The following is a 22837-nucleotide window of genomic DNA, read 5'->3' on the forward strand; positions in this document are numbered from 1 at the left end:
GATAGTTTCACGTCTGTAGCGGATACATCATCCTGTTCCCTGCCCCCACACCCTGGCCATGACAATCAGGCTAAGATCTCCTGGAGGGATGGAATATGTGGTCCAGGGAGGGTGACAAATAACAATTATGAATATAACCGCGCTGGGGTCCTGGGTAGAGCGTTGGGGTAAGACCAAGACATTTGGGCTCCCCATCCTAGTGGGCATATGCATTGGGCGGGTATTCGGGCCGGCAGGGCTCCGGGCAGCAGGGGGCGCTGTGGCGGGAGCTGCGCCGGGCCCTCTGGCGCCTGATGGTCTCTCGCCTCCTCCCGCGGCTTCCGGAGCAGCTCCCGCGCGCCAGAGGCGGCCAAGTCATGGACCGCAACCCGTCGCCACCGCCGCCCAGTCGGGACGGGGACGAGGAGGAGGCGGCCGGGGGGGACTGCATAGGCAGCACGGTCTACAGCAAGCACTGGCTCTTCGGCGTCCTCAGCGGGCTCATCCAGGTGCGGAAACGCGCGCCTCGCGCGGGCCCCCCCTCCTTTCCCCAGGCTGCCGCCCCGCCTCGGGCAGCCCCCTCCTGCCCCGGGAGCCGCCGTCCCTACGACGACCCCTCCCCAGGCCCCGGCGGCCGGGCCTCCCCCCGGGCCCCAAAACTGCCGGCCGCCACTCTCTGTGTTGAAGTGTAATGGCAGGGATGCTGGAGTGCTTTTGGTTAAAATGTTTTTTATTTTTTATTTTTTTTGATATTTATATTTTTATTTTATTTTATTTTAATTAGTTGGAGGCTAATTACTTCACAGCATTTCAGTGGGTTTTGTCATACATTGATATGAATGTTTTATTTTTGTAAAATTTCCAAATATATGTGACCCTGTAAATGCATTGCTTACATGCAATGCATGTGATGCAGTGGGTTTTTGCTCCCCCGTGCCACTGTCGTTTCTGAAGCCCAGGTCGTAATTTATCTGTTTCGAGGACTTCCTCTTTAGTAGAATAAATGATTTGGGCTTCGTACAGCTCTGATGTCAAAAGCGCGGTTTGCCCTGCCTGACTTTGGGCAAGTCACGTAACCGACTTCTCTCCTAGTTTCTATAAAGTGGGGTAGTATTTGTATTATTGTTTGTAGAGTTATTGTGTAGATTAAATAAGATTATGATAGCCAGAGAATGCTTACCGTAGTTTGCCTTATGGGAACCTCTCAATAAATGTGGACGTTCTTCTCATGTTTCCCCAACTTTTTCCTTTACTTTCAATCACTGTCCTTCCTAGTCCATCTTGTACACAGCTGACCGAGTAATCTAAAAAAAAAAAAAAATAGCATCCATGGGAGTTCCTCATAGTTACCGTTGCCTACGGTGGAAAACTCATATTTCTTAGGCTGGAATCCAGGACCCTCTGCAGCTTTTCCAGATTTATCTGCCCATGGCACGCTAAACTGCTCACCATTCCCCACACATTCTAGGCCCTTTCTTAACTCTGAACTCTTGTACTTTTCTCTGTCTCCTCTTTTTCAGAATGACGAACTCCGATTTCCCCTCAGATTTAGCTTCAATATCCCCTCCTAAGAGAAGTTTGGGAAAACTTCTCCTAGACATAGGTCACTGGTCCATCTTTTTGTTTTTATGACTCTGTCCACAATTCAGTTGAGTCACTTACCTTTTCTGTTGTGATTATCAGTTTATATGTCTTTTCCCCACTGAATCCTAAACTACTTGGAAGTAAGTAGTTAAATCTTATTTACTTTTATATTTCTACCCCAGTGCCTAGCAGCAGTATTTACCCAAGGTACCCCAAGTACTAGTTTTTTTTTAATAAAAGCTTCTTGCAAAAGAAGATACTTTGAGAATACTAATCTTCGTGACTTCTAAACCATTATGGGATAATATTACTGGAGGAGTGTTAATGGACACCCTTTATTCATCTTCTTCCTTTGTGTTTCTGAAGATGGTTAGCCCTGAAAATGCCAAATCCAGCTCAGATGATGAGGAGCAGCAGATGGAGCTTGATGAAGAAATGGAGAATGAAATTTGCAGAGTATGGGATATGTCCATGGATGAGGTATGGGGTTGGAAATGAAACGGAGAAGACTGTTGAGTAAGGAGATGGTGAATAGTTCAGTCCTTAAGTCTCTTTGGATTTTGTCATGCTTCCACTGAATCTGTTGAGCTGATGGTGTGGTTTTTCTTTTTGGTTTGTGAATATGAGCTACATTGATTGATTTTCAAGTTACTAAAATGTAGTTTAAAAATTTTATGTATATTCATGAGAGCAATTAATTTCTTTCCATTGTCTGCTTTGGTACCAAGGTAACGTTGTCTTCACAGAATGAGGTGGGAAGTTTTCCCTCTTCACATTTCAGGAAGAGTTTGTGTAGAATTACTATTAATGCTTCCTTAAATATTTGGTAAAGTTCAACAGTGAAGCCATCTGATATTGGAGTTTTCTTTGTGGGAAGATTGTGGTTTTTGTTTGTTTTTAGTTTTGTGTATATGTTAACATTTTTTTAAAATGAGTTTTATTGAGATACAAATCATTACCATAAAACTCACCATTCAATGGTTGTTAGTATATTGTGGGGAAGACTGTAAATTTCTTTAATAAATATAGGGCTATTCTGGTTACTTTGGTAGTTTGTGTTCTTCAGGAAGTTAATCCACTTCATCCAAGTTATTGAATTTATTGGCATAGTAGTATGTTATTATCCTTTTAGTATCTGTAGTGATGGTTCCTTAATCTTTACAAATAATTAGCCTTTGGTTTCACTGATTTTTCTTTGTTGCTTTACTATTTTCTGTTTCATTGATATCCACTCTGATCTTTTATTATTTCCTTTCTTCTGCTTACTCTGGTTTAATATGCTCTTCTTTGTATAATTTCTTAAAGTAGAAGCTGAGGTTGTTGATTTGAGATCATTCTTTTTTAATATAGGCATTTAACACTATAAATATTCCTGTAAATATTGCTTTAGAACTGTTGTACAGCTTCTGATATGTTGTGTTTCATTGCATTTAGTTCAATTAATACTTTCTAATTTTCCTTAATTTTTCTTGGTTAATGAGTTAGCAGTACATTATTTAGGTTTCAAATATTTGGGGATTTTTCAGATACCTTTCTATTACTGTGGTTAGTGAACACTCTGAATTCTGTTAAATGTATTGAGACTCATTTTATGGCCCAGTATTTGATCTGTCTTGGTAAATGTTCCGTATTCTCTCAAAAAGAATGTGTATACTCCTGTTGCTGGGTGGAAAGTGAAAGTGAAGTCGCTCAGTGGTGTCCAACTCTTTGCGACCCCATTTTCTATAGCCTACCAGGATCCTCAGTCCATGGGATTTTCCAGGCAAGAATACTGGAGTGGGTTGCCATTTCCTTCTCCAGGGGATCTTCCCAACCCAGGGATCGAACCCCGGTCTCCACATTGTAGGCAGACACTTTACCGTCTGAGCCACCAGGGAAGCCCTGTTGCTGGGTGGAGTGTCCTGTAAATGTCAGTTTGATCAGGTCGGTTGAGAGTATTGTTTAAGTCTTCTCTGTCCTCCAACTGTTAAGAAGCTATGGTTTGAAAACATTTTTTTTTAAAGAAATAAAACTCATTTTTCAAATGAAATGTTAGTGTGAAAACCTCATATAAAAAGGTGAAATAGAGCTACTGTTTGAGATCGTGGGTGGGGGGAGGCTCATGCCCGGGTCTTCTGTTTGTCCTCTTGTGGTGGTTCTTGAAGCGCCTCTGGAGAAGAGCTGCTTGCTGATTTACTGGCATAGAGTTCTTCCAGTGAAACTACACCCCAGCCGTATTCCCTGCCATTTGGTGTGTGAGCAGGGTCGGAGACTTTCAGGTGCTCCCTGCATTCGCATGTGCTCATGCTCTGTTCATGCAGCTCCCTGCATGGAATGTCCTCCACCCCATAAAATCTTGCCCATCTTTTATGGCCCAGCTCAAATGTCACCTCTCCTGTGATGTCTCCCCAGACACTCCAGCCAGGATTCCTCTCCTCTGCTCTCATGGAACCTGTTCATTCTTGTTATTCAGTGATTGTTTTGAGCCTGTGTCCTCTGACAGATTTAAGTTCCTCCTCTTAAAAGCTTAACATCACTTCTTCAGAGATACCTTCTCTGGTATATCTAGAGTAGGCCCCCTTACCTTGGTTTCTAGCACATACCATCTTGTTATCTTCTTTGTAGTACTTAGAATTTATGTATTAATAGATTAGTTGTTCGTATGTTTATTATTTATTTATCCCTCTAGAAGGAAAACTAGATGAAACTGAGACTTTATCCCTAATGTGTCTCCAGAGTTCAAAACAGTGCCTCTTACTTGAGTTTTTCAGTAAATATTTTATAAGGACCTAATGAGTGGATGAATATCTAAGAGTTAAGAGTTAGTAGGGTGTGCTGGCTAAGAGCATGGGCTTGATCAGATTTCAAATTCTGATTCTGTTCTCCTATTTATTATATAATTTTGAGCAGGTTGCTTAACCTTTTAAAACCTTAGTTTGCTTATTAGTGTAATGATCATAACTACTTCTTAAGATTGTTTTCAGAATTAAATGAGGTAGTACTTCACTGGGATTTAATACTTGTTCAGTAAATGTTCGTTGCTGTTATTATTGTTGGCATTGATGTTATTAGGCGACCTTGTGCTACTCCACGAGTCATTGACTGTCATTAAATCCCTAAGTCCCTGCATGCTGCGGAGAGATGCGAACTTGACAGACAGCTTGATGACTTAGGGTAGAGAGCATCTGGCTCTGTGACTTTCAGTTTGGAGTATATCTTTGGAAATATTGTTCTGTCTGATCATGATCTCTGAATAAGTACAGTATGTCTCTCCCAGCCAGCAGTCATGCAGGTTACCCCAGTTTCAGCTGCTTTGAAGGATTACTGCCTCTCTCTTTGAGGGCGCTTTGAAGGGCATTTTTCATTTAAGCCACTTAGCATGTGTTATAAGTTAAACTAGAATACACGCCACAGGTTTGGTGAATATCCAAGGCGATAGGCAGCCAGAAGCTTAATTTTATTTTTCACTATTTTACAATGAAAATCTCCACAGCTAATTGATTTAGTTTTGGGGTTCACCTTTCTAGTGAGATTGGGCCACATGTCCGCCCCTGGTTCATTCACCTGTGTGGTGTGTCCCTTTAGGCCCTGGGGACCAGGCAGACTCTCTAGGCTGAACATGTGAAGCTGTTGCAGTTACATTGTGATCAGAATTATTTCTGTTGAGGATTTTGAAAACAAAAGTTCTGATTCTGGGCATGACCCAATCAATAGGAGCTTTCATCTGTTTTCTCTGTCAAGTTTTAAGCTCTTAGAAGACAAAAATTATGACTTACCTTTTTCCCCCTTATCCCATGTTCTAGCATGATACCTGGAATCAGCAATGTGTTTGAATGAATTAATGAGAATTCCTGGTGGGTAGAAAGATCATTAAGATAACTACATACACGGTAGAGAAAGGAGGACGGTCCTCTGGAATATCACAGTCACTTCAGATTTGCTTGTGGAATTGTTCCATTGCCTTGAGACCGTATACCATAGTGCTCTAATATTACTTTTGTCTGTTGACACAATTCCTAACCTTATGCATTTTTTTTCTTGTGCCTGAAAAGAAGTGTATGTGAAATTCATTTTTTTTGAGGTTGCCTAAGCTATTGAGTTTAAGGAGGAATATTCAGCATCCAAGTTAATAATCATTTTTATTTTTAGGATGTGGCTTTGTTTCTCCAAGAATTTAATGCTCCTGACATATTTATGGGAGTATTGGCCAAATCCAGATGTCCTCGATTAAGAGTAAGTATGTACATTTCTAAAGCTGCCTCTTTGGAGCAGTGACCTAAAAGTGCTGGGTAGTCTTTCATTTATCTCACTTTACTGTTCTGAAGTGGCTACAGATCAGTCTGCAGATGTTCATTGAACATTATCAGGTACCAAGTAATGTGCTATTTAAAATTATTACAGTTATAGAATTTTAGATTTGGGCTGGACCAGGGAGATCATTAGTTAGATTTAACAGCTGTGGGCACTGTAGATAGTCATAGCTATCATTATGCTGCTAATATGTGGTAGAACAGGGACCAATGCCTGGACTACCCATTTCTCAGTTTATTTGCCTTTTTCTTTTTTTTTAAGTCATAAAATCCTCCATTGCTTAAAAAAACCTTAATTCTAAACACAGCCTATAGCTCAGTACTTTCCATAATTTGAATCTGATTTGTCTTTCTTGCATAAAATCTGCCCTGCAGGTCGTCTTCTGATTTAGCATGGCCTATCTGCTCCTCATCTCAGGAGCTTACTGTGATCATCACCTGCTCCGGGCCTCCCTCTGTGTGCCTCCCATCTCCTCTCAATATTCACATCTGTTTTCCAAGGTGGTACTTTTCTTCCAAGACTTCCCCAATAAGAAATCGCTCAGTGCCCAGTGATGGTAGTAAGCGCACCAGAACAGTTCTGTACTTCATTGCCTTCCGTACTTTAGTGCCATTTAGGTTGCCCTGTGCTGTGTATGTTGTGGCTGATTCGTAAATATTTATTAGGTAATTATAATTATGAATGACTGCTATTTACTGAGTATTTCATTTTACTACTCTGTGAGGTAAGCATTGATCTCTCCTTTGTAAATAAAAGAACCAAGTCTCAGGTTAAGAAGTTTGTCTGGGGTCATACAACTAAGAAAGAATGGAGCTGGGATTGAGCCTAACCTGCCTGACTTCCATGTAACTGCTGTACTGTACCATCTCTCTTTCTTTGAAATTATGAATGAAGTGGAGAATTCTATAGTATATTTTTACAAATTGAATGTTGGATTAAAATTTTATTTCATATAATGCACCACCTAAGTTAGGGCCTCTTGAAGCAATGAACCACTTTTTCCTTAGGTTGTTATATTAATATAAAGATTTGACAGTTGCGTGACTTTCTCCTAGCTTTTTCAAATTTAGGTACTTAGTACTTAAAATAAGCTTATTTTATTTTAAGAAAATAAGAATTGCTTCTTTTAGGAGTTAGTCCTGTTATTAATTATATATGTCTCTGAACCATAGCATGTTCATGGCAGTGATTCTCAGCCTTTGCCACATGTTGCTAAGTCACTTCAGTTGTGTCCGACTCTGTGCGACCCTGTAGACGGCAGCCCACCAGGCTCCCCCGTCCCTGGGATTCTCCAGGCAAGAACACTGGAGTGGGTTGCCATTTCCTTCTCCAATGCAGGAAAGTGAAAAGTGAGAGTGAAGTTGCTCAGTCGTGTCTGACTCTTCGCGACCCCATGGACGGCAGCCTACCAGGCTCCTCCGTCCATGGGATTTTCCAGGCAAGAGTAATGGAGTGGGGTGCCATTGCCTTCTCCTTGCCACATGTTAGAATCACCTAAAATATTTGCTTCCCAACTGCAGCGTGTCCTAGAATCAGTGATTATTGGGTCCACCCCCAGGCTCTGATCCAGTAGTTTTGGGTAGGATTAAAGAGTTCTGACAGGTTTCCAAGTAATGTTAGTCAGGTTATGACCAGGACGAGGGCCCAAATTTTGAGATGCTTTGTCCTAGGAAGCTTCTTACAAATTGCAGGTCAGGCCATTCCCAGATCATACAGTCTCACCAAGTGTGAGGCTCCAGACAGCTTTTAAACTCCCCCCCTGGTTATTCCAGTGAGTAGCTGAGACTGGAAAACTTAGTGTTTGGTTGGAAGTTCAATTATTCCCTCTAGTTTTTAAGGGCAAGGTGTGTGCTGCTCTTCTGCTCCTGTTTTGTTTTACTCCTTTCCCTACATTTGACCACCCACGTTTTATTGAAGCTCTTTACTCATTTAACTTTGGTGCCACCCCACTCTCCTGGTCTCTGACCTCTCCAGTCACTGCTCTGTTACTTGTTTTGTCTTTTTACTTTCTTCCTACATGCTTCGTTTAAGGTGCACATCAGATCCTTTGTCCTTTCTTTATTCACTTCCTTGGTGAGTTCATCTACTCGACACCTTTCTTTAAGTGGCATATCTGTGTTTGTGCGGTGCCTCCCTTCTGATTTCTGGTGTTCTGTCTCTTACCTTTCATCAAGCTCTGTCTCCTTGCATGGTGCATTTTCCAATCCAGAATTGCATATGTTCAAACTCAGTGCTTGTTGCGCTTATCCAGTTTTCAAAATCACATGATGTGCTTGATAAGCAACTTCCCACACCCTACTCTGGGGATTCTGATTCAATAGATCTGAGATGGGACATGGAAATTGGTATTTTCAGTACATTCCCTAAGTGATTTTTATGTTCTAGCAAGTTTGGAAGCACTATCCTAACTGAATTCATTGTGTTCTTTCCTGTGCTTCCTTTTCTAGTTGTTTTTGTCAATGGAACCAATCTGTCCTACGGGAGAAATAAAACAACTTGAAACCTAGGAGTTATGTTCAATTGCTTCTCTTTCCTCCCATCATACTATTCTGGTTTCACTTGAGTCTTTTTCAACTTCATCCATTTCTATACCTGCCATTGCCACCCTTACCTTCCTTCACCTTGATTTCAGAGGTGCAGTGTGATATAGTGGTTAAATGCTCAGCCTCTGAAATTTTGTTATTTTCTAGTAGGAGATCTTGGGCAGGTTGTTTAGCTTCTCTGTGTTTTGATTTCCTCATCTGAAAAATGGGGATAATGATGGCACATACCTCATAAATTATTATACGAAATAGTACATGGAAAGTGCTTAGGGTAGTGCCTGAGAATAGTAAGTGCTAAGTAAGTATTAGCTGTTACTAGTGATGTTAGCTCCTTTAAAAATTTTTTCACTATCATGTATTTTTGTTGCTAAAATAATTTTCCTAAAATATTACAGTATGTTGACCACTTTCTTGAGGACCTTCATGACTTCAGATAACTCAGATTAAGTCTAAACTCTTCAACATGATGTTTAGGGCCCTTAATCCTGATCCTTTCTATCTGCTATACTTATCCCATGCTCTCCTCCCGCCATGTGCTACTAATATTGGGTTGGTGTAAGATGTAAAAGTTTGTGTAAGATGTCGTGGAAAAACCTGAACGGACTTTTTGTCTGACCCAGTAACTGTGTGCTAATATAGGCAGCTTTCTGTGTTAGCCTTTGTTCACTCTGTTGCATTATTCCCTTCCTGCCATGGCTGACACTTTCCCTCTCATTTGAATGTCTTGTTTGTACATTCAAATCCTATCAATCAAATATGACTCAGTTCATCCATAAGATTTCTTCTTCCACAAACTCCTGCCTGCCTTTGATCTTTCTTTTTCTTGTGTTTTTCAACTCCTCTCAAATACTACTGGACATTTGTCAAATTAGAAAACAGGCAGTATACTCCCGTGTGCTGCTTCCCTTTTTCTCTCCGCAGACTTGGCTCAGTGAAAGTTTTTTTTTTCCTCTCAAGTTGTTATTTTTGTATATGTGTTTTTTACCTTAGAGCCTAACATTGTGACATGTGAAATTTGATTTGGCAGGAAATCTGTGTGGGAATATTAGGTAATATGGCCTGTTTCCAGGAGATATGTGTGTCCATCAGCAGTGATAAAAATCTTGGGTAAGTTTTACTACATAATAACTATGTTTTTAAAGGATAGATTCATATTTCATACCCCTAAAGAAATCCTTATCCATAAGAGAGACAGGGAAACGTGGAACGTAGTACTTCCTTTCTCCTGGTGAGCACGCTCCAGGATCTGCTCTGTGTGTTGATGATGGTATCTGGGGGCTTCCGTACTATTTGTGGACATGATTCAGAATTTAAGCCTGTTTTCAGCATTGGTTGCAAAGGAGCCTGAATTGTCACCCACATGGGATAAGAACCAGTGGGGCAGAGCTTGGAGATGGAGCACCTGACCAGAGTCCAGAACAGTTTAGGCTCAGGGAATCCAGAGGCACAGAGCTGGAGTCTAAAACAACTAGACTTGTTGACCACAGTCACCCTGAGAATTTTGACTTAGATGGTGGGTGAAGTGGCTTGCCAACAGACTAGAGGATACAGGGTTGCCCCTGTGATTCCAAGGCTCTCATACTTCTGCTTAGAGGCTAGGTCTCTTCTAATTCTGTTAATCAGAATCTTAAAGAAATATGTGCCTACTGTAGGTTAAGAAAACTGTTCTAGGTTATTTTCAGGAAAAGCTGTAGGGCTTATCACAGGATTCAAGTACCTGGGGCCTCCAAAATAGAGGTTATTACCTCTTCTAGGTGTGGGAGGACTTTAAGATCCTAGTTTAAGGTGTTTATTCTTCCATAACTTATAATCATTCATGGAATAAACGACTCAGGATTTTGTTTGGTGTCTAGTGATACCTATTAAAAATCTGAATGAGTTATATTGACAAGTTTTATAAATGTAATTAAATACTTATCTTAAAAGTAATATGGAACAGTGTACATTGCTGATGAGATATACATTTCTTCAACCACCTTGGGACAGTTGGACATTACCTAGTCAAATTAGAAGATGCACTGTGACCCAGTAATGCCGCTTATAGGTATATAGTAAGAGAAATTGCACGCATAAATCAGGATACTCATACAAAAAGTATTATGACTATTGCTTGAAAGAGCCCCAAATTGGAATAAGCCCAAATGTTCATCAGTAGTAGGCTGGAAAAATAAATTGTTTTATATTCATTCAGTGAAATGCTCTACAGCAGTGAATCTGCAGCTACCGGAACAAGATGGGTAGATTGTAAAGAGATGGTATTGGGCAGAAGAGCTCAGATGCAAAAGAGTACATACAATATCATTTCTTTCATATAAAGTTCAAAACCAAAATATATAAGTGAACTATAGGGTAAACCAGGAAAATGATTGCTGGAAAAGTCAGGATAGTAGTCATTTCTAGGTGGGAAGGAGAATTGTGATTTGTAAGAGACACAGAGTGGCTACAGAGATGCAGCTCTGTTTTATGTCTTGCTTTATAATTGTTCCCCAAGTGTAGATTTGCGTCTTACTAGTTTTTATGTATGTATGCCATATTTTCACAATTAAAATGTTTAAAAAGTTAAAAATTCTCTTTTGATATTTGAAATGAGAGAAGTGAGGCATAATGGGTTACCGTTTTTGTTTTTGTAGCCAGGTATTGCTGCACTGTTTGTATGACTCAGACCCTCCTACTCTGCTGGAAACAAGCAGGTATGCGTTCTTCTTTTTACGGATTCTCTGTACTCGCCCGTAAGGGGACCCAGGAGAGTAGGGTGGCCCTTTCCCTCTTGAAGTTGCTCTACTGTTTTTGAAAGATAGGTATTAAGCTCACATTTTTCACATAGGTTGTTGCTTACTTGCCTTTCCCAGACAGAAGTGGCCAGTGTCTGGGTTGAAAGAATTCGAGAAAATCCAGCTATTTATGATAGTATTTGCTTCATCATGTCAAGTTCAACAAATGGTAAGTCACCATGTAATCTAGAAAAAAAAAAATCTTTAAAATTATATTTAATTTTTAGGAAACCACGTGACTGTTTCTAGAGGTCACTTAAAAACTAAGTGTTAGGTGAGATACTATTTCAGTTCAAGATATAAACTTTCTTCTTAAGCTCTCAAGATACTGATAAATATCCCACTTGAAAATGAAGGAACGCAAGCAGATTTAAACAAAGGTAGTAAACAGATTGCGCTTGGAATAAGTAATGCTTTGGTAAGATTTAGCTTTCTTGACATAGTTTTAGGAATTTTGATTAGACTTACTGCTTTAAAAATTTTGTTTCTTATTTCAATATCTCTTTTATTCTCTGCAGTTGACTTGCTGGTAAAGGTTGGGGAGGTTGTGGACAAGCTGTTTGATTTGGATGAGAAACTGATGTTGGAATGGATTAGAAGTGGGGCTGTTCAGGCTCTGGACCAACCCCAGGAAGATTCTGAACAGCAGCCAGTGTTTCGAATTGTGCCCTGCGTACTTGAAGCTGCCAAACAAGTGCGGTAGGTGAGCCCTTCTGTGCAAAATGTTCTGGGAAAATCCCGTTGCTAGAAGCATCCTTACATATGTCTTCTTAGTTACATTTTGACGGGATGAGTAGCACATAGCTGATCTTTGACAGGTTTGATTCACTACTAATATTGGTGACAGTGTATTTGCTCTTTGAAAGAATCATAATGGTGGCAAATACCTATTCTAATACTAGTATTACTTAGCAATAGGCTGTTGTTCAGCATTAATTATGGTTACTGTCTTAAAATCTTCTGTAGTTTTGTATAATTTTATATCAAATGGAAAAGATTTTTTTTGTGCTTCATTTTTTACTGGCCATGTGACAACTTCTTCACTTAATGTCAGATACCATTTGTTTTCTTGCTGCTTGCATATATGTGCCAGTCTCGGATAAATGACTGTCTTTTGGGCTCTGGTGTCTTCCTAAGAGTGATTACTAGATCTTGTAGATCACTAGAACTGTTTTTTGCTAGTCACTAGAAAATTAATTTATGAATTGATCTGCCTGTTGGTCAACTCATTCTTAATGCTTTATGACCTACTTTTTTTTTTGGCTACTCCCCGTGGCTTGTAGAATCTCAGTTCCCTGACCAGGGATTGAACCTGGGCCTTCAGCAGTGACAATGCAGAGTTTTAACAACTGGGCTGCCAGGGAATTCCAAATAATCCACACTAAAACCTTTAAATTTTATGTCCTTTGTCCAGGTGAGCATAAAACTCATCATTTTCCCCCAGACCTGCTTCTTCAGTATTCTCAATCACAATAAATGAGATAATCATTATTCCATTTGGATAATGTGGGAGAAATGTGGAAGCCATTACTGACACTTCCCTATCCCACCCTTTTCCCATGGCCAGTCAACCTCCAAGCCTTGTTCCTAACTCTTTAAAAGCGCTTGTTTATTTGGCTCCATCAAGCCTTAGTTGTGGCATGCCCGATCTTTGTTTGTGCCACGCAGACTCACTGGTTGCGGTGCACCAGGCTTAGTTGCCCCATGGCATGTGGGCGTTGTACCACCCAGGGATTAAACCTGCATCCCCCACATTGCAAGGCAAATTCTTAACTACTGAACCACCAGGGAAGTCTCTTTTCCTGATTTTTTGGAACTTTGTCTGTGCCCCTGCCAGGCTACGATGGACAGTTGCACACCTGGACAGCTGCACCATTCTCTTAACCTGAGTTCCCAGCCTCAAGGCTTGCTCTTCCAGGCCTAGACTATAGAGCTGTCTTTCCAGAACATACACTGATCATCTCACTTTCATGCTTCAGACTCTTCAGTTGCCTTCCTTTGAATGAGGTCCAGATTTTTATGGCTTACCAGGCCCTATACAGTGCTTCTCCATCCTTATTCCTGTCCTCTGTTTCAGCCACATGAAATTTCCTTCATTTCTTCAACTGAACCAAGCTATCTTGACTCCAAGCCATTGCACACCATGTTGTCTCTGCCTCCAACATTTCTTTGCCCCTTTCAGGGCAAACCGTTTCTCTTAGGATATGTTACCTGACTCTCCAAACTAAATTAAGTCTGCTACTTGGATATCTTTCTAGTGTTACATTCATATCACTTTACTATTATTATCCCTGTAATTATCATCTTTGCTTTTAGACAGTAAATTTCATGAAGGTAAGGGTGTCGTATATGTATCTGTTTTCCCAGCCTCTAACATAGTGCCTGCAAGCTGTAGGCACTTATGAACCATCTTTTAGTTGTTCACTATCTTTTCACTTAATTGTGTGGTTGAAGAACTAAGTCTGTGAGTTTAGGAATCCAGACTGTTGATCACAAAAATTATACTTACCAGGTTTTAGCATTCTCAGCTCGGCGGGTAAGGTGATCCTATGAAGTTTTAAGATCATCATTATTGTCATTGCTTGTGCAGTGGGCCTTACATTCATTCTGTTGACGTCTCAGTCACTTTTTGTCTGATGATTCAAGTAAACCAGCACGGTGAGGTATCTGTCACCTGGTAGGTTTCTGCATTGTTAGTTTCATGGGCCAAGGTCAAAAAGAATTTTTACTTCTTGCCCAGTGTGTGTTGATTGTACTACATAATATTTGTTTTTTGACTGTTTCCTCCATTAGAATGTAAGCTCTGGTGAACAGAGGACTTTGTCCTGTTGCCTTTTTCATCCTTAGCATGTAGGGCAGTGCCTAGTACCATGATAAATATTTATTTATTGAATAAATGAGTGATCACAGTTCCACAGACCGAGAGTTGATTGAATGCTTTTGCTTGTTGTATTTAGCTCTGAAAATCCAGAAGGGCTCGATGTTTACATGCATATCTTACAGCTGCTCACCACGGTAGATGATGGAATTCAAGCAATTGGTAAGATGTTGAATGGGGGAGCACAATAGTTATTCATTTAATTGTTTTCTGTTTTTTAACTATTACTTTCTTCGTCATCTTTATCAAGTGCAGTGTCCAGATACTGGAAAAGACACTTGGAATTTACTTTTTGACCTGGTGTGCCGTGAGTTCTGCCAGGCTGATGACCCGCCCATCATACTTCAGGAGCAGAAAACAGTGCTGGCCTCTGTTTTCTCAGTATTGTCTGCCATCTATGCTTCACAGGCTGAACAGGAGTATTTAAAGATAGGAAAAGGCAAGTATAATTTTAGTTCACTAAGTTAAATTCCGGTTCATCAGATGTGTTTGTTGTTCATTTTATTCCTTTCTTTGATTTTTCTGGTGCTTTTATTCCCTAGAATAAAAAAATACCACATGCTAAATACAAAAAAAATTTAAATTTATAAAAGGAAATCTAGTGCTTGTAATCTGACCATTCAGAGATAACTACTATACACTCACATCCATATGTATTTTTTTTTCCTGGTTTTTAGGCAGCTTTTTTCATTGAGAAATATAAATGAATATTTTCCTCTGCAAACACATGGTCTTTCACAGAATAATTTTTATGACTAATACACTTAAATCCATGACCCATCTAGAATTTATTCTGGTGTTACATATGAGATGTGGTTTCACATTTTTTCCAGATGGCTGCCCAGCTGTCTCAACATTGCTGAGTGAATAAACCAGTTTACCCACATGGATTTGAAAGTTCATTGTTACTGTGTTTTATATTTCCATATGTATTTTATTCATTTCTGTTGCTGTATTCATGTATTCATAGCAATAGTGTTTTAATTATTAAGACTTTATGTTTTGATACCTAGTAGGGCTAGTCCTCCTTCATTCTAATATTTCAGTATCTTTTTGACTATTATTGTTTTTTTTTAACACTGAATTAGATCGACAAGTTCCAAACAAAACCAAAATGTCTTCTTGACTTTTTTGATTGAGATGTTAAATTTATAGTGTCTGAGAACATGTGCTATTCCATTTGTTCAAGTCTTATGTCTCTCAGTAATGTTTTATGATTTTTTTCATACAGATCTTCATATCTCTTATTAGGTTTATTCGCAAATATTTTGTGTGTTGCTCTTGTCTCTGGTGTCTTCCACTGATTACTGTTGGAATATATGAGAATTGTTGGGTTTCTGTATATTAATTTTGTGTCAGTTGCTTAGTCACTAAGCATGTCAGCTGTTTGCGGCCTCATGGACTGTAGCTGGCCAGGCTTCTCTGTCCTTGGGATTTCCCAGGCAAGAATACTGGGGTGGGTTGCCATTTCCTTCTCCAACTGAGTTCTGTTCCTGTTTTTAGTGGTTGTTCCAGTGGTAATTTTGGACTTTATCTGACACTCCTTTTAGTTTAACCTAGATATGTTTTTTCACTTTTCTACCTCTTTGTTATTTAATGGGTTGCCATTTACCTCTGGGGTTATGTAATAATGGTGATCTTTACCTTTTTCCTGACTTTAATTGGCCATGATTCTAGAGCTTCATTTATCATGATGCTCTTTTAGACTTAAGCTGTTTATATTGTACCATTTGAGGACTTACTAATCTGTTTCTATTTTATTAAGAGTTTTTAATTGAAAATAAATGTGGACTATTTTCAAGTGTCTCTTTTGCATTTATGGATAAATTACCTGAGGAGATGACATTGAGTACAAATGTGAGGGGAGTAATGAAGTGAGTCATGTGAATACTTGGGCAGAAAGCATTCCATACAGAGAGAACAGCAAGTGTAAAAGCCCCAAATTAGAAGTATGCCTGGCGTATTTGAAGAAGAGCAGTGAAGCCGTATATGACTGGGGTGGGAAAGAGAAATAGGACCTGGGGCCAGAGAGGTAATGGGGGTGGGGTGGGGAGGGCCTGACTTTGGCTTTTGCTCTGAATGAGCTAGGGAACTGTGGGAGTTGTAAGCAGAGGATGGACAGACATGAGCAGACTTTAACAGGCTTTCTGTGGGGGCGAAAGGGAGACTAGTTAGGAGGCTGCTGTGGCAAGAGATGGTGTAACTTGCTTAAGGTGGTAATGGGGAGGTGGTGGGGGAAAATAGTCAGACTCTGATCATTTTTAAATAGTGCCAACAAGATTTGCTGACTAGTAGAATGAGGAGTGTGAGAAAAGTCAAGATCCGTCTGGCATTTTTGTGCAAGAGAATTGCCATTTGCTAAGGTAGAAAAGACTGGTTTTTAAACCTGGTACGGTTGAGATGTCGACTCCATGTCCAGCTGGAGCAGTTGAGCTGACAGTCTTGAGTCTGGAGCAGAGGAGAGAGGGCTGAGCTGGACTGTAAATGTTGGAGTTGTCAGCTGTTATGCTTATTAGGTCTTCCATAAACCGTAGTTACTTCTTTCAACTTGATTTGATGTGAAAAGAGGGAAAATTACTATCTTTTACTGCCAATATGTTTGTCCTTTACATCATTTGTAGTTTAACGAATGTTGATGGCATGTTGTGTAGTATATATTCATTATAAATTGCCCATCTTGGTCTCCCATAATACTTACTTTCTTTGCTTAAATCCTCTTACACCAGATATAAAGTTCGTATCCCCCATTCTCCTTTTGTCTGCATTTGCCTCTGATATTATTTTTTCAACCTTTCTGAATCCTTTGCTTTAGATGTGTTGATTTCTTTTCAGTAAACGAGTTAAACCATTTAAATGTGTTGATAGTTATGTTTGATCTGAATATTGTCATATTATATTTTTCATGATGTACGTTTATATTGAAATACTTCAGTATATGATTTATTTGCTTTGTTTTGTGAGTATATCTGAGATTTAGTAAGGTTAATAGCTTTATAACTGTCTCAAAATACAATTATAATGCCCCTCATTAAAAAAAATTCTTAAAATCTAATAATAAAGCATATGTCTCCACGTTGGCTATTTTTTTATCCATTTCGCTGGTATTTTCAAACTAAAAACTGAAATCTTGAGGGGGGAGGCAGTTCCTGAATTATATTTTTCTATATCTATCCTTTTTCATCATTTTGGGTTTCTTTTTCCATCTGTTTTATTCATTTGCTTATTTGAGAGTATAAAAACGTAAGCCTCTTGAAGTCTGAGGCCTTGACAATCTTGTTTACCACCATATCTACAGCACCTAAAATACAGTGGTGTCTAGTATTAGTAGGTGTTCAGTACATGTGCAGGAATGAATGAATGGTGACCAAATTTAACTGGCTGATTCCTTGCCCCTTGATTTGTTTGTACAGTGGATCTTCCTCTAATTGATAGCCTGATTCGTGTCTTACAAAATATGGAACATTGTCAGAAGAAACCAGAGAACTCAACGGAGTCTAACACAGAAGAAACTAAAAAGTCTGATTTAACCCAAGATGATTTCCACTTGAAAATCTTGAAGGATATTTCATGTGAATTTCTTTCTAATATTTTCCAAGTGTTAACAAAGGTAGGAGAGAAGCATAAAATGCTTTCTTCAGCAAAAGAAAGTATGGATTGCTTTCTGCTCCCAAATTTTATTGTTAATGTTTTTATTTTTTAATTTTACATGAATTTGGGAAAATAGAGAAAGAAAAAACTTATCATTATAAGTTTATACTCAAACTAAGAGCTGATGTAAATTAGTGTATTTATTTATGTGCTTTTCATATACTTCTCACCAGTTATACAATTTTTGGAGGCTGCTCTTTTCACTTAACATTATAAGCACTTTTCCTGACTCCACATCAATACACTGAAAAACTTTTCACTGAGAACCAGTTTGTTTAATACTCAATTTGCAAAAAAATTGATTTTCAAAATTTACTGTAAACTTGTCTTAAGAAGTATTCTTCCTGAATATGTGTAGGATTGTTAGCATATTCTTTCTTTGAGCATATTCTTTCTAGCCATATATTTTAGGAAGAATATACTTATGCATGCAATGATGAAGATCATATTCATTGACACTTTTAAAAAGAATATGCCTTAAAACAAGCTTCAGTTATTCTGATGATTTATATTTTTGGTGAATTATCATGCTTCCCTTTTCCAGATTTGGGATTATTACCTTAACATAGGTTTTCAGAAGCTAGATGGCTGGGTTCGACATGATAAATGTAAAGATGACTGAGGCATAAATGGCTATATATTGCCAAAATGGTCTTGACATGAGAAAAGTGTTGATTTTCCTTGATCCTTAATGTTGTGTATTGTAATTTTTATATCAAGTAAAATACAACAGGTGATATATTGCACCTTATTTTGATTTGCATTTTTTTTTAAATTATTAGTGAGATTGAATATCTTTCCATATATTTGTGTGTTATTTGTGTGTCCTGCTTTATAAACTTATCCATCTTGATTTTTTTATGAACTCCTTGGGTAATTCTATCTTTTGCATATTTTTTTTACCAGTATTTTCCCTATTGTTTGTTGTTGTTTTTGTTTCTTTGGAGGGAGGGATGTAGGTGTTTCTTAATTTTTATGTGATAAGAATATAGGAAGAAAGTGGGCAGAGAATAAACCAGGGATATGTCTTGAAAATTCTGGTATGCCATACTTAATGGAATTTGGACTTAATCTTGAGGAAATTGAAGAACTACTAGAGTTTTTTTTGAAGCACCAAGTGATATGACCTGTTTAGAAAGATTATTCCAGAGGTAGTAGAGGATTAGAATGAGTTGAAGCTGCAAGACAGGAGACCAACCAACAGGCTCTTGTGGCTGGTAATCTTCAAGGAAAAAGAGTGAGAGCTTAGACAGTGGAAGAGTGGATGGAGAGCAGGGGTGGGATGAGAGATTTAGTAGAGTAGAACTAAACACGTAGGTGGAGGGGCTGGCAGCAGAGGAGGACGTCTTGGCGTTAGCCTACATTTTTGGTTTGTGCAGCAGGCCTGGTGGGTGGTGGGGCCTTCAATGGAGCACATGTTTGGGTTAGACAAGGAGGAATGATGGCAGGTTCAGTTTGGAGCATTTGAAATGCCTGTAGGATCAGTAGGGAACTGGATAAACTGATTTGTATTTATTCGCCAGATGTAGCTTTAGAAATTTTCCTTTTTTTGATAACAGATCTTTTTCTTTCTTTGTTTCAGGAGACTGTAACTCAGGGACTAAAGGAGGGCCAGTTAAGCAAACAGAAGTGTTCCTGTGCATTTGAAAATCTTCTTCCTTTCTATAGCCCTGTGGTGAGTATGAGTAAAGTTATAGGTGGCCAAGTTTCAGGGGATTGCTCTGTAAAATGTTTTAAGTAATAAGCACTTGATCTCTGAGGCCTTTGTGAAAAAAGATAGTGCATATACCACACTTGATTCAGTGCCTTTGTCAGATAGATGACTGCTGGGTAATTCATGGCACTAGCCTGAGTAGCACTTCAGATTTTAAGAGAAAGGAATCAACACTGAATTTATAGTATCCTTTTCTGTTGTAGCATATATATTAATTAAAAATAAGATTCTTAGATAGGTACAGTCAATAGGTTTTTATGGTCCTTCAAATTACATTGCTTTTGCTACCATTAGAGGCAATTTCAAAATAACTTTTTTTTAGGAAATGAAATGTGGACTGTGGGAGTGAGGGATGGGTCAGAAAGGAGGATGATAATATAACTCTGGTAATGGACCCTCAAGGCAAATCATCAGTAGGAGGAGAAATATTAGTTTAAAAGTAAACAAGGGGACTTCCCTGGTGGACCAGTTGGATAAGAATCCCCCTGACAATGCAGGGGACATGGGTTTGAACCCTAGTTTGGGACGATTCCATATGCTTCAGAGCAGCTAAGCCATGTGCCACAGCTACGGAGCCTGTCCCCTGGAGCCCGTGAGCCGTAACTGCTGAGCCTGAGTGCCCTGGAGCCTCATGCCACAACCGCTGAGCTGGCTCGCATAGAGCCTGTACTCCACAAGAGAAGCCACTGCAGTGAGAAACCCCTGCTCGCCACAACTGGAGAAAGCCCTCACCCAGCACAGCCAAAAATAAATAAATAAAAGTAAAAGTAAGCAAAGTGGTAAGGGCTAGGCATTTTCTTGGTGTTTCAGAGGACTATCCAGGAAGTGCTTTTCTTGTCACCTGCCAATCTGTCAACATTTCTTTTCCATTGGACTGTTTAGAAGACATAGGTAGAGCATTTTTACAGACAGTAGTCAGTATCTTTTTAAGGTATCTTTTCCTCTACTTATTTTTATTTAATTCTTTGGTTTAACTCACAGGTGGAAGACTTTCTCAAAATCCTCCGTGAAGTTGATAAGAATCTTGCTGGTAACCTGGAAGAAGGCTTCCCAAGTTTGAAGATTCAAACTTAAAAACTATTAGAGTCCCTCTGCCCAAGAAATGGACTCGCTGACTATTGAAATTGACAAATAGGAAATATTACACCATAATAGTTTGGTATTATACTCATGCCCTTCTCCTCCAGCCTTACCTCATTTTTGTTTGGCATTGAAATATTTTCACTACCATCAAACATTGTCTCCCTCCCCTCCTTTTTTTTTGTGTGTGTGTGTGTGTTGGTTGTACAGTATTTGTCTTCAGGTAAAGAAAACAAAATTATAGAGGTCCTTTTTAGAGTATTTGAGGGGTCACTGAGGATTTTCTTCATAACTCAATTTGATTTTTACTCAGAATTTTGTATTTATATCTACTGCAAGTGCATTCAGCTGCAGTAGTAGAAAACGCTACTACAGTAGCTTAATCTGTTAACTTGTATGTATTTTATGCAATAAGAAGTCCAGAGGTGTGCAGTCCAGCCCTGATATGGTGGCTCAGAGGACCCTGACTCCTTTTAACTCTGTGTGGTCTGCCGGGTAGACCTTTGTGTTCATTACTGTTGTCTTTTGGTTAAAGGGACTATAATATCTCTGGTCCTTTCTTTCACATTCATGGAAGGAAAAAGAGAAAGAGGCCAAGGGGCTTTCTCTTAACAAGTCTTTACTTTTTATTTGGAAAAGATAGCCCTCCCTGACCAAAACCATGTCTTATGTCCGTCCCTAATTGTAGGTATTTGAAATCAAGAACTTTTCTTCTTTCTGGCCTCTATAGGAGAGATAGGCAAGAGAGAAGGGAGATATAAATGGCTTTTGAGTATACCCAGTTCATGGTGTTTGCCACAATATGCAAGCCTTTCTATCCATTTTAATTGTTTTGATTCCATGCTAGGTTGTTAGTAACAATCAAAAGCAATGACTAGTTTAGCTTTGTTGCAGTTCAGGTTTTTTCCAGTGTTTTACCTGTGAAGATGAAAACGCTAACATTCTGATGAAAGCACACTAGCAAAATTCTCTGGTTTAATTTCAGAAAATGATTTTCTTGAGTGACTTCAGATTTTTAAAGTTACAATTGAGGAAGTTTCATAACTTCTGGTTGTTTACAGACTGTTACATGTGATTTTCCTGTCACACTGGATCATTCAATATAGTGCTTCCTAATGAAACATATTCTGAGAATCAACCAGGTACACTTATAGAAAGTACCCAGTTTGTATTATTTCAGTTAACTGAAAGTGAACTTTTAGTAGATTTTCAGAAAATAGCAGTTATGAATGAAAAAAGCCAACTTTTTAAGCTTCTCTTCTGGTTTAGCCTCTTCTCAGTCTGTTGCAGAATCTTTTAAATTTTTAATCTTTAAAGCATTAGTCTTGCCTTCACACTTTGTATTCTTTACTTGAATGACTTTTGCTGTTAAAACACAGGGTTTTCCTGTGCTGTTTGTAAGAGATATATAATTTCTAGTTTGGGGGTAATTTTAGTGTTGAAAGTACCCTGTCAAAAAGAATTGAACTATGAAGTTAAAATCTTACGATTAAACCCTAGTTGGTAGGTTTGCTTTGTGTATATTTGTATGTCTTTGGTGGTGACCTGTCCGCTAAGTGGAATGTGACTTTAACGTGAGCTTTCAAAGGCACCTATGTAATCACTCCTACCTGCTAGGCAGTGCTAAGAATTCTACTTCTGTTATCTCTTAAAGTTTAAGGTTAAAGATGCAAATAAGCCTATTAGAGTAATACTCCAAGATATGTTTAATGGTAATGTATAAATTCACATTCTCTTTTCCTGAGGGCACATTTTAAAAGGGGGAGCACAGGAACCTTGGGTCTCTGAGCAAAAGAGTGCCAGTCAGAGTGGCCAGATTACAGAGGGAGAAAAAGGATACATCAGGGGGAGGCGCAGGATGTCCAGGTTATTTTCTACTTCCATTTCTGCCTTGAACCTGACTTATTGATGCTTCTTGCTATTGTAACATTATGAAGTGTTACATATTTTCATAGTACTTCGATATGTTTGAAAACTTTGTAAATCTGTGAATTATAATAAATAATTTTTTTTTTAAGTGAGCAACGTTAAAACTTTTTTAAAAAATGCTACACAGTTTGAAGAGTTTACCAAAAATTAACGCTTATATCAATTACAAGGATATTTTTAAATGGTGCTTTCTGCAGAAGCAGGTTCAGGAGCACGGGACTCTGAAAATCATGTAACTTGCAAGGCTGAAGACCCTATTTGGGGGCAGCCAGTCATATTTATTGTCTACTATGTACCAGGTGTTGCTCTAAATATTAGGAAGACAGCAGTCAACTAAACGGACAGGATGTGCATACTGGAAATATTGTACTGGACAAAGAGATATGAATCTGGCCAAGTGGAGCTCACATTCTAGAGTCCT

General features: G+C 38.9%; 1 protein-coding gene across 1 annotated transcript; it reads left to right on the top strand.

Moving 5' to 3' along the window:
• Positions 1-319: 319 nt before the first annotated feature.
• SAAL1 (serum amyloid A like 1) lies at positions 320-22508 on the top strand. Its single transcript, XM_061146451.1, has 12 exons — positions 320-488; positions 1930-2043; positions 5692-5775; positions 9424-9503; positions 11027-11086; positions 11221-11336; positions 11686-11866; positions 14125-14207; positions 14296-14484; positions 17456-17652; positions 19276-19368; positions 20389-22508. Exons 1-12 carry the CDS (start codon positions 357-359, stop codon positions 20479-20481), a joined length of 1422 nt encoding a protein of 473 aa, XP_061002434.1. The 5' UTR covers positions 320-356; the 3' UTR covers positions 20482-22508.
• Positions 22509-22837: the final 329 nt, after the last annotated feature.

This window comes from Dama dama, chromosome 1 (genome assembly GCF_033118175.1).
Source record: "Dama dama isolate Ldn47 chromosome 1, ASM3311817v1, whole genome shotgun sequence".
Classification (NCBI taxonomy): domain Eukaryota; kingdom Metazoa; phylum Chordata; class Mammalia; order Artiodactyla; family Cervidae; genus Dama; species Dama dama.